The 15,039-nt window shown below is 68.0% G+C and overlaps 1 protein-coding gene across 1 annotated transcript; it reads right to left on the bottom strand.

Moving 5' to 3' along the window:
- Positions 1–4,321: 4,321 nt before the first annotated feature.
- AP3S2 (adaptor related protein complex 3 subunit sigma 2) lies at positions 4,322–13,362 on the bottom strand. The gene is made up of 6 exons (XM_072869141.1): positions 12,724–13,362; positions 12,225–12,316; positions 12,004–12,115; positions 10,229–10,300; positions 5,787–5,894; positions 4,322–5,206 (listed from the first exon to the last, which is right to left on the bottom strand). The coding sequence occupies exons 1-6, from the start codon at positions 12,790–12,792 to the stop codon at positions 5,078–5,080; spliced, it is 582 nt and encodes a 193-aa protein (XP_072725242.1). The 5' UTR covers positions 12,793–13,362; the 3' UTR covers positions 4,322–5,077.
- Between the last annotated feature and the right edge of the window lie 1,677 nt (positions 13,363–15,039).

The raw sequence follows: 15,039 nt of genomic DNA, 5'->3' as shown, positions 1-15,039 counted from the left end.
AGCAGCCCGAGCCCCCCCGGCCGTGCGGGTCGGCCCCGGGAGCTCTGCCAGAGGCTTCCCCTGGCTGGGGTGGCAGACCGGGCACAGCGGAAAGCCACAGAGCAAAGTCCCCGTGCAGGGCAGAGTGGGGAGGGGAGGCACTGCTTCTCGCCCTGGGAATAGAAACTCCTCTTCCCCAGATCCGATCTCTCCTGCAGGGTGACATGGGCAGGTCCCGCCGGGAGCCGCAGCTCGGGGGCAAGGGGCAAACCCGGGAAGAGGCTGAGCGGTGTCCTCAGGGAGCCGTGCCCTGTCCTCGACAGCGCCCGGCCGCACCCGCCGGCGTCACTGCGCCTGGCAGAGCAGGCCCGGGATGCTGCGGCGTCCCCGGGCATCCCCTGCCCTGCAGAGCCCGGCCGTCCCCACGGCCTGGCCAGCCACTGCTGCACGCGGGGCTGCAGCACAGGCACGCTCTGCTCCGGTCCCTGCCCTCGCTTTGGCCAAAGGCACGGGGTTTGGGGAACAGCGTACCCCAAATCACAGCTGGGACGGCTCCCCCGGGACCGGGGGCCGCAGCCAGCCAGGAGGGTGCCGGGCACCCCACACGCCTGCGCCGACGGGCATGCTGTGCCCCCGCCCGGAGCTGGCCCTCCCCACACAGACCCCCGTGGGCACGGCGTGCAAGCACTCACCCCGGCTCGCCCCCGCGCTGGCCCCCTCACGCACTTCTCCCCCATTAACACCAGCCAGCCCCCGCGCCCCTCCCCGAGCCCCTTCCCCGGGCTGCCTGCACCACCCCACACCGCACGCATCCCGTCTCCCCCGGCCCCAGCGCGCGCGGGCTCCTGCTGCCCCCGCGGCAAAGCCTCATCCTCCACGGAGCCCTTGCAGACGGCGCATACGTGTGTCCCGTGTCCCGTGTCCCGCGTCCCACGTCCCACACGGAGACACCCACGGCAGGGATGTTGGGCGTCACCCACATGGACGCACAGCTCCCTTAAGGCTCTGGCCCCACGCGCCCCATAGCCTCGCATGCACACACATTCCAGAACCCTCCACAGCCTCGTGCACCCCCATGGGCCCCCCCAAAGCCCCCCCATCACATATGGGCTCTGTAACCGCCACGCACGTGAGCCCCCAGCCCCGAACACGCGAGCCCGCGGCCCCGCCGCCCGCCCCACACCCCACAGCCCCGCACCGGCCCCTGCAGGCACCCGCACAGCCCCACGGCCCCGCTCGGCCCCAGCCCAGGGCGGGGACCCCCAGGACCCCCGGCTCGGGGTCCGCCCCCCGCGGGGTCCGGGCAGCGGCCCCGTCCCCCACTCACCCTCCTGCCCTCGGCCGCGGGGAGCGAGGGGCAGCGGGGCCCCCGCCCGCCCCGTCCCCGTCGAGGCACCCAGGGCTGCGCCCGCCTGCGCCCGGCTCTCGGAGCCTCGGCTCCGCTAGCTCAGCCGCCAGCGGGAGGGAAGTTTCCTCCTGGAGCTCCGAGGGAAGTAAACCGAACCTCCTCGGCCCCTTAACCCCTGGGCTGCTGGCCGGCCCGGGGCGGGGGGCACGGCCCGGGGGGCGGCGGGGCGCAGAGCCCAGCCCGGGCGCGGGGGACCCCGGCCCCAGCACGGCGCAGGGACGGGGCGAGGGGTCCCTGCTGGGGAAGCGCCTCCAGCCCCGGGCAGAGCGGGACCCCCGGGACTGCGGGACCCCCCGCCGCCCCAGCTGGGAGGCTGCTGGGGACGAGCCGCCCCCCCCCCCCCGCCCGGCCCCTACACCCCGGAGCCCCCCCGGGGTCCCGCTGGGGGTCCCCTCCCTCACAGCAGCCTTGGCCAGCACGCTCGTCCCAGGGGGTGGCAGGAAAGGGGACAGGCCATCACCCGGCAGCAACCAAGCCGGGCTCCCTGCAGCACCCGGAGCACCCAGGCACACCAGGAATGGTGTCCCTGCATAGGGGGTGCCCCCTGCTCAGCCCCCCCCAGCCCAGCACCCTGTGCCCCAGCCCCACCTGGCACCCCCTGCCCCGGCAGCCGTGGGTTCAGAGACACCCCGGTCCTTGTGGGCAACCTGTGGGGCTGTGGTCGGGGCACTTCAGGGTTTGCCGGGCGCAGCGCCCCGAGGCAGCCGGGCCCCGGGGTCTCCCCGCTCTGGGAGTGACCCGGCCCAGCCCGAGCACGGGGCCAGGGCTCCAGCTCGCCCAGTGCTTGGCAGGGCAAGGGTAAACCTTTGTCTGCTGTAAGGCAGGTACCTGCGGAGGGGCTGGGCCGGTGCCAGGCTCCATCTCCTGCTCGCCTCTGCCTCGCTGCTGGGGAGGGGGGCCTGGAGTCGGGGGACACACTCTGGCAAGCGAACCGCAGCTGAGCTCAGCAGAATCCAGCACCCATCGGTGCCAAAGCACTGCCCGGCTGGGCACGGGCGGCAGGGCCGGGAGCCAGGAGCCAGCCCCGAGACCCAGCCACATCTCCCGTATCCAGACCACGCAGGCAGCTGGGACAGGAGAGCGCTGAGCGCCTGGGCAGCCCCTGCCCTCCACGTCCCCGCACACGCTGCGTCCAGCTCGCCTTGGGGTGCGGGAGGGCTCTGGTGACCCAGCTGCGGCCCCTTGGGGCACACAGGGTCGTTGCCCGCACCGGGTGCCTGACAGCCCTGCACTGGGGCTGGAACGCTGCTGCCGGCAGCAGGAGCCAGCTCTCGCCTTGAGCGCGGCCTCCTCCCTCCGCTCTGCCAGGTCACGCGCAGCTCCTGTCCCTGGGCAGGACCCCAGGGTCCCTGGGCAGCCAGCGTGCCAGCCCCGAGGAGCCAGGGCTTGCAGGGCCGCCTCCGCCCCGGCCCGGCTGGGGCTGCTCCCGCAGGACCCCGTGGCCGCTGGGGTCCGGGCCGCAGCCCTCCTGGGTGGGGAAACGGGGGTCCAGGGGTTTGGCCTGGCTCATCCCGGGGTGAACCACCCCATCGTCTGTGCCCTCTTCCGCACGGGCGAGGGGAAAGGGAGCAGCCGGGAGCAGCAGAGGGACCCACCCTGCCCCAGCGCGGTCCTTGGTCCTCTGCCTGCCGCAGACCTGCGGGGCCGAGACTCCGGCAGGACGTGGGAAGGGGCAGCGAGGCCAGAGCCGTTACCGGGGGCGGCTGAGCACAAACATCTCCTCAGCGCGGAGGAGGCATGTGTGGCCGGACTCATCCTGCGCCAGGGACTGCCATGCCACGGCGCGGGGCTGGACGCAGGCACGGCCCTTCGCAGCCGGGGCCGCCTGCCCCAGCCCGAACCCCCCAGGCACCCCCACGTCCCAGGCCTGGAGCGGAGCGGGACGCGGGCACCACGCCGAGTTCCTTGCCACGGGGCAAGACAGAGTTTTCCCCTCCGACCATCCCAGTGCCTGCTGGAGCCCATGTCCCAGCCGCAGGACACAGTCCAGAGCACTGCTCACCTGCTCCCTCCACCGCACTGCTCCGGCAGCTGACAGGAGGAGGAAGAGGAGGAGGAGGAGGGGGAGGGCTGGTAGAGAAGAGGAAGAAGCAGGTTGCCTGGCTCCTTGACCTTCATGAGCCACTGGCAGTGGCTCACGGCCAGCTGGGGAAGGGTTAAGCTGCAAGGAGGGGAGACAGCAGGAAAATTCCTTCCAGGCAGAGTCATGGTTTCCCTGCCAGGGGAAGTGGAGGCAGAGCCTGCGGGAGCAGGAGCGCAGCTGGCCCGGCGAGAGGGGAAGCAGAGGAAGGGGCCCCCGAGCCAGCTCGGAAGCCGGTGGCCAGATGAAGCCGTGGCAGAGCCAGGGGCGCAGGGCACCCGGCTGGAGGAGCCCTGCTGCTACCTTGCTGCCTGGCCCGTCCCCCGCAGCCATGCTCGCTCCGACCCCCGGGACCGGCCCCGCTCCCCCTAGCCCTCAGGGGGACGCTCACCCCAGCCCCACAGCCCCGCCGAGCCGTACGGGGCTCGCAGCTGCCCTGAGAGCAGACCGGGGAGCTCTGCGGCGGAGAGAAGGCAGGAAAGCTGGCAGGAGGGCAGCGGGCGCCGGCAGGCTGCCAGCTGGTGACCCTGCCTCCAAAGGCCCGGAGCAGGGGACGGTGCTGTCCCAGCCCCAGCGGGGCCGTCGCGCTCCCCCCCGCCTGCTCCGGAGAGCAGGGAGCAGCCAGGGAGCCTGCCCCGGCGCCCACGCTGCAGCCACCCCAGCCCTCCCCCCGGTGGGGGCCAGGGCCCCGTTTCCCACCCCCACGCAGCAGCCCGGGCAGCAGCCTCCGCCGGCCGAGAGCCCCCAGGGCTGCAGCCACCCCGCCAGAGCTGCGCAGAGGCCCCCGGCCCCCGCAGACCCCTCCCGGTGCTCCCCCGGGGCCTGCCCGGCAGCACCCACGGCAGACGCAGACACGGGTTCACACGCTGGTTTATTAGGACACAGGGACGTGCTCCAGGAGGCCCCGGCTGGGCCTGGCCCCGACCCTGCAAACCGGCTGCTCTTCTTCCCCGCAGCTTTCGGCACAGCCTTGCCCGGCCCGGGCAGCGGCAGCTCCCCTCCCTCCCTCCCGGGCCAGCAGGTACCACCCATACTGGCCCCAGCTCCAGAGCTCGCAGCAGCTCCGACGAGGAACCCCAAGCAACGCCAGCCTGGGGTGCCAGACCCAGCGAGCAGGACCAGCGGGCGCGGGGATGCCAGGCAGGGGACAGCCCAGCCCGGGGAGGACGGAGGAAACAGCAACCGACGGCCCTTCCGGGAGGCGGCAGCTGCAGGTGCATTTTTACAACCGGGAATCCCAAAAAGTGCTGGGAGAGGCAGGACCCGGCTCTTCCTCCCCACGGCGAGGAGAGAGGCTGCACATCCCGGGGAGGGAGGAGGGAAGGGAAGAAAGGGCACCCTTGTTCCTGGGAGACCAGAGAGCAGAACCAAGCCCGGGTCCAAGGTGACGGACCGGCGGACAGCACCACCCCATTCTTGCCAAGCCCCGTCACCGCTCCCTACCCTCTGCCAGCCAGCCCAGGGGCCCCGGCAGCACGCCGGGCCCACCGTGTGCCGCGCGGGCAGAGACGCAGAAGGGGCAGGGGGAGCCCGGCGGAGCCCAGCTCCTCTCCCCAGCCAGCCCAGGCCGCGGCCCGCGCGCGTGGGCAGCCCTCCCCGCCGCGGGACGCTCACATGAACTGCGACAGGTTGGGCACTTTGATGTTGATGTCGCCGATGTTGATGTTGCGAGGGATCTCTGGCAGGTTGATGTTCTTCACAGCCGAGACCGCGCGGGAAGGAGCGCCCGAGAGGCCTCCCTGCCAACGGGAAGGACCGGTGACCGCTGGCCCCTCGCCCCCGCAGCCCCCCCGTGAGGGGCTCCGGGCCGCTCCCGGCTCAGCCCCGTGCTTTGCCGCAGGAGCATCCCCAAACCGAGCCCTGCCCCGTGCTGCCCTGCCTCCCCCGAGCCCCAGGGCCCGGCCACGTCCCCCCGCACGCGGCTCGGCACGGGCAGCAGCCCCCGCGCCCGCCTCCCACCCCGCTGACGGACCCGGTGCTATTAATAGCACGGGATGGGGAGCGGCGGGGGCAGCACGGTGCTTCCCTGCGACCGGAGCACGGCTGCACGCTCACGATGACAGCGCAAACAGGGGCAATAAACTTTTCACTGCCTCAGATGGAGCGGTGACGGGAACGCTGCTTCCACGCTCGGGCTGCTCCCTGTGCTCCTAAACAGCCCGGAGCACAGCTGGGGAGGGACGCCCCAGCCCTCGCCCCCAGCCCTCGCCCCCGGCGATACTGGGGACCCCCCCCACGCGCCAGCCCCAGACCCCACAGGCTGCCCAGCCTGGAGTACGTCGGCCTCCCGCGGGGGAGAGCCGCAGCATCAACACTCACCTCCGCCTTCTCCAGCTTGCTCTGGGCCTCCACCTGCGCCACGATCTCGTTCATGTTGGTCTCCAGCACCATGCCGCCTATCACCACCTCCTGCAAGATGTGGTGAACCTGCGAGGGAAGGGAAGGCTGTGAACCCGGCCCGGCCCACGGACCGGCCGGGAGCGGCAGCGGCCACGGCGCCTGCCGGCTGGCGTGCAAGCACGACAGGGGCTGGCGTTTCCCCGTGAGACACAAATCCAGCCCCGTCCTCCCCTCAGCCCACACAGCCCCGGCAGCCGGCTGCCCAGAGAGCAAGAGGGCGGCCATGGTCCCCAGCACAGGGGGAGGCCGGCAGCCCCGTTCACTGCTTGTACCTCTGCTCTGGAGGACACCTACCACAGAGGCCGGAGCAAACGTCACCCACGGGACCACCAGGCACAGGGCAGCCCCCAGAGAGGCCAGGTCCGACCCGGCCCCCTGGCACACCTTGGCCGCGCCATCTCGGACACCTCATCTGAAGTTTGAGCCTCCCTGGGCCAGGACCCGGGTCGCACCCGGGAACAGCTCCCTGCCTAGAAAGCGTGCGTGCCGGGGAGGAGCCCACCGGGCAGCAGAGACCCCAGAGCCTCCTGGGGCCACCGGGCAGGACCCTTCGTCCCAGGACCAGTTTCTCCCACCCAGAACGCCAGGCCAGAGCCCAGCTTCTTTGCTTTCTCTTAGGAAAGACGGGACTGTGACACACGCACCGAAAAAGCACAAAACGGCTAAGAGAGTCTGCTCCCTTCCCCAGCGTCTGCCCGGGTCCAGGGGTGAAACAGAGCAGTCTCGAGGCAGCGAGCTGCTCCCTCCTGCCAGCCCCCGGCCGGCGATACCCACAGCCACGGCAGGAGGAAGGGCCCATGGCGGTCTGCAATCCAGGAAAGCAGAAACGGGCGCAGGGAGGCAGCTGGGCCGTGCCAGGCGGCTGCGACACACCCGCACACCCAGCCGCCCGTGCTCAGTCAGCAGCTCCTGACAACCACCCAGCACAGATAATGAATTTATGGGTCTCTGGTTACCTCCGTGAAATACGCTATTACTGGAAGATGGTTAAGTTATTATACCGGTTTATGGCTTCACAAGGGCAGGCTGCACTTGCGAACGCTGTGTGGCAAATACTGCCAGGGCAACGCTGTGAAAAATAAAGCAAGCTAGAGAACCCGCTAGAAGGGGGAAACCCAGCTTCGGGCAAACGGCGAGCCTGATGCCCCGCAGGGCTCCCCACGGGTCCCATCCTGCCCCGGCAGCACCAGGAGCAGCAAGGTGTGCGGGACCACGGGCGGCACAGCACCTTCCCGGGACACCCGCAGCCCAGGAACCGCTGTCCCGCAGCACAGCCCCGGCCCAGCCCCGGCAAGCACCGCACTGGATGGTGCTAGCAGCTTCCCGCAACAGGAGAGCATCTGGGCTCCAGGAAATGTTGTTCCTTCAAGATCTGGCTTCAGCCCAAGTTGGACCAAAACCAACAGGGCAGAAATCCCAAGCAAGCTTTGTTTTCCAAACCGAAACACAGCACTTCCTGAACAAACCGTGTCCTCTCCAGGACCTCACAGCTGCTTAGCAAAACTCACGTTCTCCTCCGAGGTACGAAGTACAACCAGGGGCTGGGCAACAGCCTCCTTGAGCCTCCCCACGGCGTTGTGGCTCCGGCCGCCCCTGGCTAAAGAGGGATTCCTGCAGCTCTGAGGTTGCTGCTTCCAAAGCTGACAGCCTAGAAGCACTAGTGTCACTGGTGCGCGAGAACCGCAGACCCAACAGCCCCATCCAGCTGCCTGCTGCAAGAGCAGGGACCCAAAACCCACAGCAGCTCTCACGTCACGGAGCCCGTGCTGCATACAGAGCGTAAGGTGCATCTTAAGGCAGTAACAGAAAATCACAGGACCCAGACAAGGCTGCACCCAAATCCCTGCCAGAGCCTGCTGGGTTGGGGATGTTCACAGCCAAAGCGTCTGCTCGACAAATCAGCGCTTTCCCGTTGACGTTGGCCTCACTTCTCCCGTTCCAGCCAGGAACTCACGAACTCTGCAATCCACCTGCCAGAGCGGAGGGCAGCACCGTGCCCTGCACGGCTCTTGACACACCGACGTCCCAGAGGCAGGGCTCCGTGGGAGCGCTGGGGCAGCATCGCAGCCGCAGAAAGGTCTTGTCCGAGGGGCAAGACCCGGGGACCAGCAGGGCACACCCGCGTGTGCCCAGCACCCCTAACGCCGCCCGTCTGTAACCAAGCTCTTGGAAGCACGGGCACTCAACACGAACACATCTGAGAAATAAATACACGCCAAATATAGAAAGAGAGATGAGAGGCCCAACTGATAGTGGCCAAGGACTGGAGTCAAGGCTGGGAAGCAGCGGGAGCAGAGGACGGGAAGTAAACAGGCCTGACTGGCAGGAGAGCCGCGGGGTGACCGAGCCCAGGGCCTCCCCTATCAGAAACCCTCCCGGCTCCTTTGAACCCTTCGCTCGGCCGGAGAGTTCAGAGGAAGGGAAATCTGTGCTGCTGCTGGCAAAACAGACAAGCAACAGGGTAATCTCTTCTGCCTGCGGGCTGCGGATTGAGTGTAAAGCTGCCGGGTCTTGGTCGTGCCACAAAATAAGTAACCGAGAGCACACCCTGCCCCAGCTGTGGCCAGAGGTGATCGGGGTGGCTGCTGTCACTTCTCCCACAGGTACTCCTCCTTCCTTCTGACTTCCTCCTTCCTCTCCTTTTGCTTGCTTTGATAAGAATGCTTTTGCTGACAAGATAATCAACCTTTTAACATTTCTAAAGGTTTACAGCCAGGCAAATTATGAAATCAAAGTCTTACTTCTCCAGTTGCTAGCACATTCAGCTGATCCAGGTCGCCTCCTAAGATTTGCCAACGCCATTCCTCTGCCAGAGTTCGTAAGTTAGAATGGCCAAGAGAAAGGCAACGTTTTACAGCCTTTTTGATTTTTTTTCCACTCCTCATTTTTGTTGGCATGTTTTGTCTTCAACAAAGCCAGAAAAACCTTATCAAACAGCAACACAAGTCCAGCACACGTCAGCGAAGTCTCTCCTTTCTCTAAGCATAGTCCCAGCTATCTTCAGCCCCATCTATACGATGATCAAAGAGTACAAGTTTCCGCCCAGAAACTCTGTCCAGCTAAAGAGGAAGCATTAAAGGCTGTGGCTCAAACAAAAGTTTACCAAACACTTTGTATTCCAATGTTAAAGGAGACACAGCTGCCCGAGCACTCACACACCGGTCAGGGAGTCGCACGCACACCCGAGACTTGAACTGCTCGGACCAGAGTCCCTGCGCAGCGGCAGCCCCACGGAGCTGACGGGTGCCCCCGTTCGACTCCTCGCTCACACACACACTCGCTCTCGGGCGCTTCCTCTCCCCTCTGGCTCGACCCGAGGTTTCCCGAAGCAGAGTCTCCGATACGACGTATGCCAGATGAATTCATGGACTGGTACAGCGGTGAAAAACAGCTCGAGGCAGGTGCCTCCGGAGAGGGACCCAGAACAAAGGAATCCCTGGGCAACGATACCCTTACAATCTAAACCGCCCTCCCCTCAGGAGACAGTTCGGACCAACAGCAGTATCAGGGTCTGGGGTCTTCCCGTTCTTCGCCGGGCCCTTTCATTGTCTCTAGGCGGGCCCATGCTTCTCTTATCTCTAAGGCTGTGACTTCTGCTAGGGCTGAAGCTTCCTTATCTCTCTGCTTTGCACCGGTTTCGGGGCCTTCCTCCATGTATTCAAGTAAAAGTTCAGTGCACGGTTGGTGAATCCAGGTGAAAGTACACAGCTTGTGGCCTAAGGCTTCAACAAGCCTCGATACTAATGCTGAAGCGACTACAACACCAAACACTCCCATTGCTCTTTTCCTTCCTTTTCCTGCAGCTCTAGTAAAATGTAACAAGACTCCCAATGGGTCCCACAGGACAGCGAGAAGAGGCGAAACGCTCGACGCCAGGGCCAGCCCGTGCAGAAGACCAAGAGCGAAGCCTCAGCGCGGATCCCCGTCACTCGGCGGCATGGTTCCCCAGCATCGGCGGCAATCACCAGCCCAGACACCCGCCCGTTGCTGCGCCGCAGCAGAGAGCACAGCTCCGCCACAGCAATGCAGCCGGCAACGGGGCAAGCGCTGGGAGCCAGAAGCCAGCTTACCCACGGAGGGCTCGGAACAGAGCCCAGCAACTCGGATCTCTTGGAGGCCATGATGTGAGCGGCTTAAGAAGACCCCACGCTGACAACTTCCCCACCCAGGATTTCAATCTCTCCCCAAAAAGTGACCCCTAACATACCAACGGCCTCTCCTGACAGGCTCCAGAGCTCAAGGCTGGGCTGGCTCCTGCCCGCAGGAGCGCAGGCTCGAGGGAGGGCAGGGCTCTGGGGCAGCCAGGCGCTGGGGAGAACGACAGCGCTGGCCCGGAGGAGCACACAGAGCCTACAACCCACCTTGTCCATGTGGAAGATGAGGTCCAGCTCACAGACGTTCTCAAAGCACTTGTCCAGCGTCTCCACAAACACCTGAGGCGGCAGGAAGGGAAGGTCAGTGCAGAAGACCACCGCGAGGTGCTGCCCACACGCAGCCCCAGGGCCTGCAGGCAGAAAACCCGCAGCCCCGACCAGAAACACGTCGCCCCCCACGGTGTCACCCTGAGTGGGGACAAAACCCTCTCAACAACCCCATCTGCCTTCGATGGCAGGAAAGTGCCTGTTCCCAGAGCAACCACAGGCAGGTCCAGCCCGGGGGCTGACCGGGACCCCCAGCGCCATGGCAGCAGCCGGAGGCAGCGTGGGGTCGGGGGATTGCCACACGGGCACCGGTGCCAGTCCTCGCCACACCACGGAAACCAGGTCGAGAAGCCCGGACCTGCCTAGGAGAGAGCTTGTCTTGGCAAGGGGCCCGCGGCTGGAACGAGAGCCTGGCCCCGCTGGGCCAGCTGTGGAGGGAGGGCACGGCGGGTCCAGCCCGGCCAGCGCGGAGGGCTCCTCCTCCGGCCCTGGACAGGCTCCCTCGCGGCAGCGGCGTGTACCCCTCGCTGTTGCCGTAAGGCGCTGACGGTGCTGCCCGCACACCTGGAACCTCTCATTGCAGGGATCCGATCAAGCCCCGGCTCGAGGAGCCCGGCACCAAGTCAAGAGCACCGAAACACGGGACTCGGCCGTTCTGGGGGGAATCCCAGCCGTCGATGTCCTGATCCGCTGCAGCGCTGGGACAACGGCTGGTCACTGTGCCTGGGCAGGGCTGCAGCCCACCAGAACAGCCTGAAAGGGGCCAAGTTATGGGAACTGTGTGATCACAGGGCAGGTGACCAGAGGAGGGCAGGCAGCCTCCTGCCAGCTCCTGTGCCGACACTCTCACGCCTGCCATTGGCCGGATTTAGCAAAGGTCCCTTTACAAGTCCACAGTTTTTGAACACGATTTGAAAAACGCACTTGTGGTCTTGGGCCCCTCACTCCAAGAGAGACATTGAGGGGCTGGAGCGTGTCCAGAGAAGGGCAACGGAGCTGGGGCAGGGTCTGGAGCACAAGGCTGATGGGGAGCGGCTGAGGGACCTGGGCTTGTTCAGCCTGGAGAAAAGGAGGCTCAGGGAGACCTCATCGCTCTCTACAGCTCCCTGACAGGAGGGTGTAGAGAGGTGGGGTCGGTCTCTTCTCCCAGGTAACAAGGGATAGGACGAGAGGAAACGGCCTCAAGTTGCGCCAGGGGAGGTTTAGACTGGATTAGGGAAAACTTCTTCACTGAAAGGGTTGTCCAGCACTGGCACAGGCTGCCCAGGGCAGTGGTTGAGTCCCCATCCCTGGAGGGATTTAAAAGCTGTGTAGATGTGGTGCTTAGGGACATGGCTGAGTGGTGGGCTTGGCACTGCTAGGTTAACAGTTGGACTCGATAATCTTAAGGGTCTTTTCCAATCTAAACGATTCTGTGATTCTATTTTTTAAAGAAATTCGTTTGGATTCACTTCCCCCACTGCTCCCATGCAGAGGAGCTGTGTCGGCTAACGCGCGTGCAGCAACCCCTCCCCATCGCAGCCCCCTGAACAGCTTCTCAGTCGCTTCCAGAAGGGCCGGCACAGAGATGCCACAAACACGAAGTGCACCTGAAATGCGTGGGGGCCGGGCCGCCCGGCGAGGACTGTGCTTCGGGGGGGAGGTACCCGCCGGCCGCCCGGGGCCGAGCAGAGCAGCTGCCCGCGGGCAGCGAACCTGGCTGCAGAGAGACCGACCTGGATGAGGTCCAGGATGCCCAGCTCGCTCTCCGAGGAGTCCACGCAGAAGACGAAGTACAGCGTGGCGTAGTGGCGGTAGATCAGCTTGTAGTCCGAGCCGCCAAACAGGCTGCGGAGACGCGAGGAGAGGTGAAGGGCTTTGGTGGGGGGGACACGCAGCCCGGGCACTCCCCTGGCCGAGGGGCCAGCCCCGCGCGGCCCCCCCTCGCAGGAGTTACCTGCCGCACTCCAGGAAGTTGCAGATGTGGTCGTCCCGCTTCAGCACCAGGTGGAAAGTCTCTCGGATGATCTGCTGCTGGACCTCCTCCGCCTGCAAGGAGGCAAGGGCAAGCACCCATGGGTGCACGGCCTGGAGGACCCACGTCCCCTGCTGTCCCCCGGGGGGGGCGGGGAGGGACGCCGTGAGCTGGCAGCTGCGGGTGACAGGCAGGTCCCAGCTCCCCGCCAGCCCTGGCACCGGAGGAACAGCCGCAGGGGCCGCCCAGGGTGACCCGGCCATGGGGCACCCCGAGGGGCCAGGCCAGGGCACGGGGCAGAGGCGGGCGGGGCTCCCCCCCCACCGCGACCGCCCCTGCAACCCGGGCCCCCCACAGCCCCAGCCGAGCCCCCCGACACCCCCAGCCCCGCACTGGGCTCAAGTACCCGCTGCCACCAGTCCCGAAGGCGGCCCTGTCCCCGGCCCCGGCCCCGGCCCCGGCCCCGGCCCCGGCCCCGCACCAGGCGCTGGTAGAAGCGGACGAGCCGCGGCTTGCCGTGGTTGTTGAACACCAGGATGGCGTTGATCATCCCGGCGGCTGGACGGGCCGGGCCGGGCCGGGCCAGAACCGGGGCCGCAGCGGCCGCAGCCTCCCCGCAGGAAACCCCCCGCCCGCCCCGGAAACGCGGCGGCGGGCAGCGGGGCGGCCCTGCGGCCCGGCCCCCGTAGGCTGAGCCCGGGCGGCGCCGCGGGGACCCTGCGCCCCCGCAGCAGCCGGGCCCGGCCTCGGCCCGACACGCAGCGCCGGGGCTCGGGGACCGGCCCGGGGCTCGGGGACCGGGCGGTGCCGGTGGAGCGGGCCTAGGGGGGACGCTCAGAGCCCCCCTCTCCGGCGGTGCCGGGGCGGGGGCGCAGCCGCTCTCCCACTGCCAAGGCCGGGGGCTCCCCGGGGCCGGGCTGCTGGACCGGCACCTGCCCCGGCCCTCTCGGGACAGCGATAGCCACCGGGGCAGACCGGGGAGGGGACAGCCCCCCCGCAACGGGGCAGGGAACGGGCAGGTCGAGAGCCGGGCTGCCCCTGCCCGCGCCGGGAACGCGCGCCGGGAACGCGCTCCGGGAACGCGCTCCGGCTCCGGCTCCGGCTCCGGCTCCGGCCCCGGCCCCGCCGCCCGCTCCCCGCCCGCGCCGCCAGGGGGCGCGCCAGCCCCAGAGCGACGGGAGCCGCGCGGTGCCACGCCGCGGCAGAGCGCGCGGGAGGGTGCGCGGGGGCGTGGCCGGGGCGGAGCTCGGCGGCAGACCACGCCCTCTCTTAAAGCGCCAGCGCCCCTGCCTGCCTGGGGGGCCCGCGGGCGGGGTCAGAGGTCACCGGCGGGGCCTGGCGGCGGGGGCTGCGGTGCGGGCGGCCGGAGCAGGCCCCGGGCTGTCCCCGGCGGGGCTGCTGCCCCCGGCACCCAGCGGGGCCGGCCCGCGGCTCTCCCTGCCCCTCCCAGCAGCTCAGCCCTGCCGCCTGCTGCCCTCTGCCCACTGCCTGCTGCCCTCTGCCTGCTGCTCTGCTGCCCGCTGCCTGCTGCCCACTGCCTGCTGCCCTCTGCCTGCTGCCCACTGCCTGCTGCCTTTCTGCCTGCTGCCCACTGCCTGCTGCCCTCTGCCTGCTGCCCTCTGCCTGCTGCCCACTGCCTGCTGCTCTGCTGCCTGCTGCCCTCTGCCTGCTGCTCTGCTGCCCGCTGCCTGCTGCCCACTGCCCGCTGCCCTCTGCCTGCTGCCCTCTGCCTGCTGCTCTGCTGCCTGCTGCCCTCTGCCTGCTGCCCTCTGCCTGCTGCTCTGCTGCCCGCTGCCTGCTGCCCACTGCCCGCTGCCCTCTGCCTGCTGCCCACTGCCTGCTGCCTTTCTGCCTGCTGCCCACTGCCTGCTGCCCTCTGCCTGCTGCTCTGCTGCCCGCTGCCTGCTGCCCACTGCCCGCTGCCCTCTGCCTGCTGCTCTGCTGCCCTCTGCCCACTGCCTGCTGCCCACTGCCTGCTGCTCTGCTGCCCACTGCCTGCTGCCTGCTGCCCGCTGCCTGCTGCCCACTGCCTGCTGCCCTCTGCCTGCTGCCCACTGCCTGCTGCCTTTCTGCCTGCTGCCCACTGCCTGCTGCCCTCTGCCTGCTGCTCTGCTGCCCGCTGCCTGCTGCCCACTGCCCGCTGCCCTCTGCCTGCTGCTCTGCTGCCCTCTGCCCACTGCCTGCTGCCCTCTGCCCACTGCCTGCTGCCCACTGCCTGCTGCTCTGCTGCCCACTGCCTGCTGCCTGCTGCCCGCTGCCTGCTGCCCGCTGCCTGCTGCTCTGCTGCCCACTGCCTGCTGCCTGCTGCCCTCTGCCTGCTGCCCTCTGCCTGCTGCCCGCTGCCTGCTGCTCTGCTGCCCACTGCCTGCTGCCTGCTGCCCTCTGCCTGCTGCCCTCTGCCTGCTGCCCACTGCCTGCTGCTCTGCCACCTGCTGCCCTCTGCCCGCTGCCTGCTGCCTTTCTGCCTGCTGCCCTGCCAGCCCCTGCTCTGTCCCAGGCAGGAGCTGCTGCGTGGGGACAGTGGGCCAGGACAGGCTGCCGAGGGCTTTACGGGAGGACACAGCTGCCTGCTGCTTTCTGCCCTCACCGCAGCCCGACGGCTCCCCCCGGAGCCCCCCAGGACCAGGCCCGCCCCGTTCGGCTGGGCCGAGTGTTATCTGCGGGGCGGGCAGCCCTGGCACAGCACGCAGCAGTTCCTCCCAGGCGACGGGCAGCAGCGGCGGAGGGGGCCGTCCCAGAGAGCCCCTGAGCCCCCCGGGAACGGTGCGGCTGCTCGGGCACCACCGCAGACAAACAA

This window comes from Ciconia boyciana, chromosome 8, assembly GCF_034638445.1.
Source record: "Ciconia boyciana chromosome 8, ASM3463844v1, whole genome shotgun sequence".
NCBI lineage: Eukaryota > Metazoa > Chordata > Aves > Ciconiiformes > Ciconiidae > Ciconia > Ciconia boyciana.
Note: the sequence above shows the minus strand (reverse complement) of the source record. Positions and strands in the feature narration are given on the sequence as shown.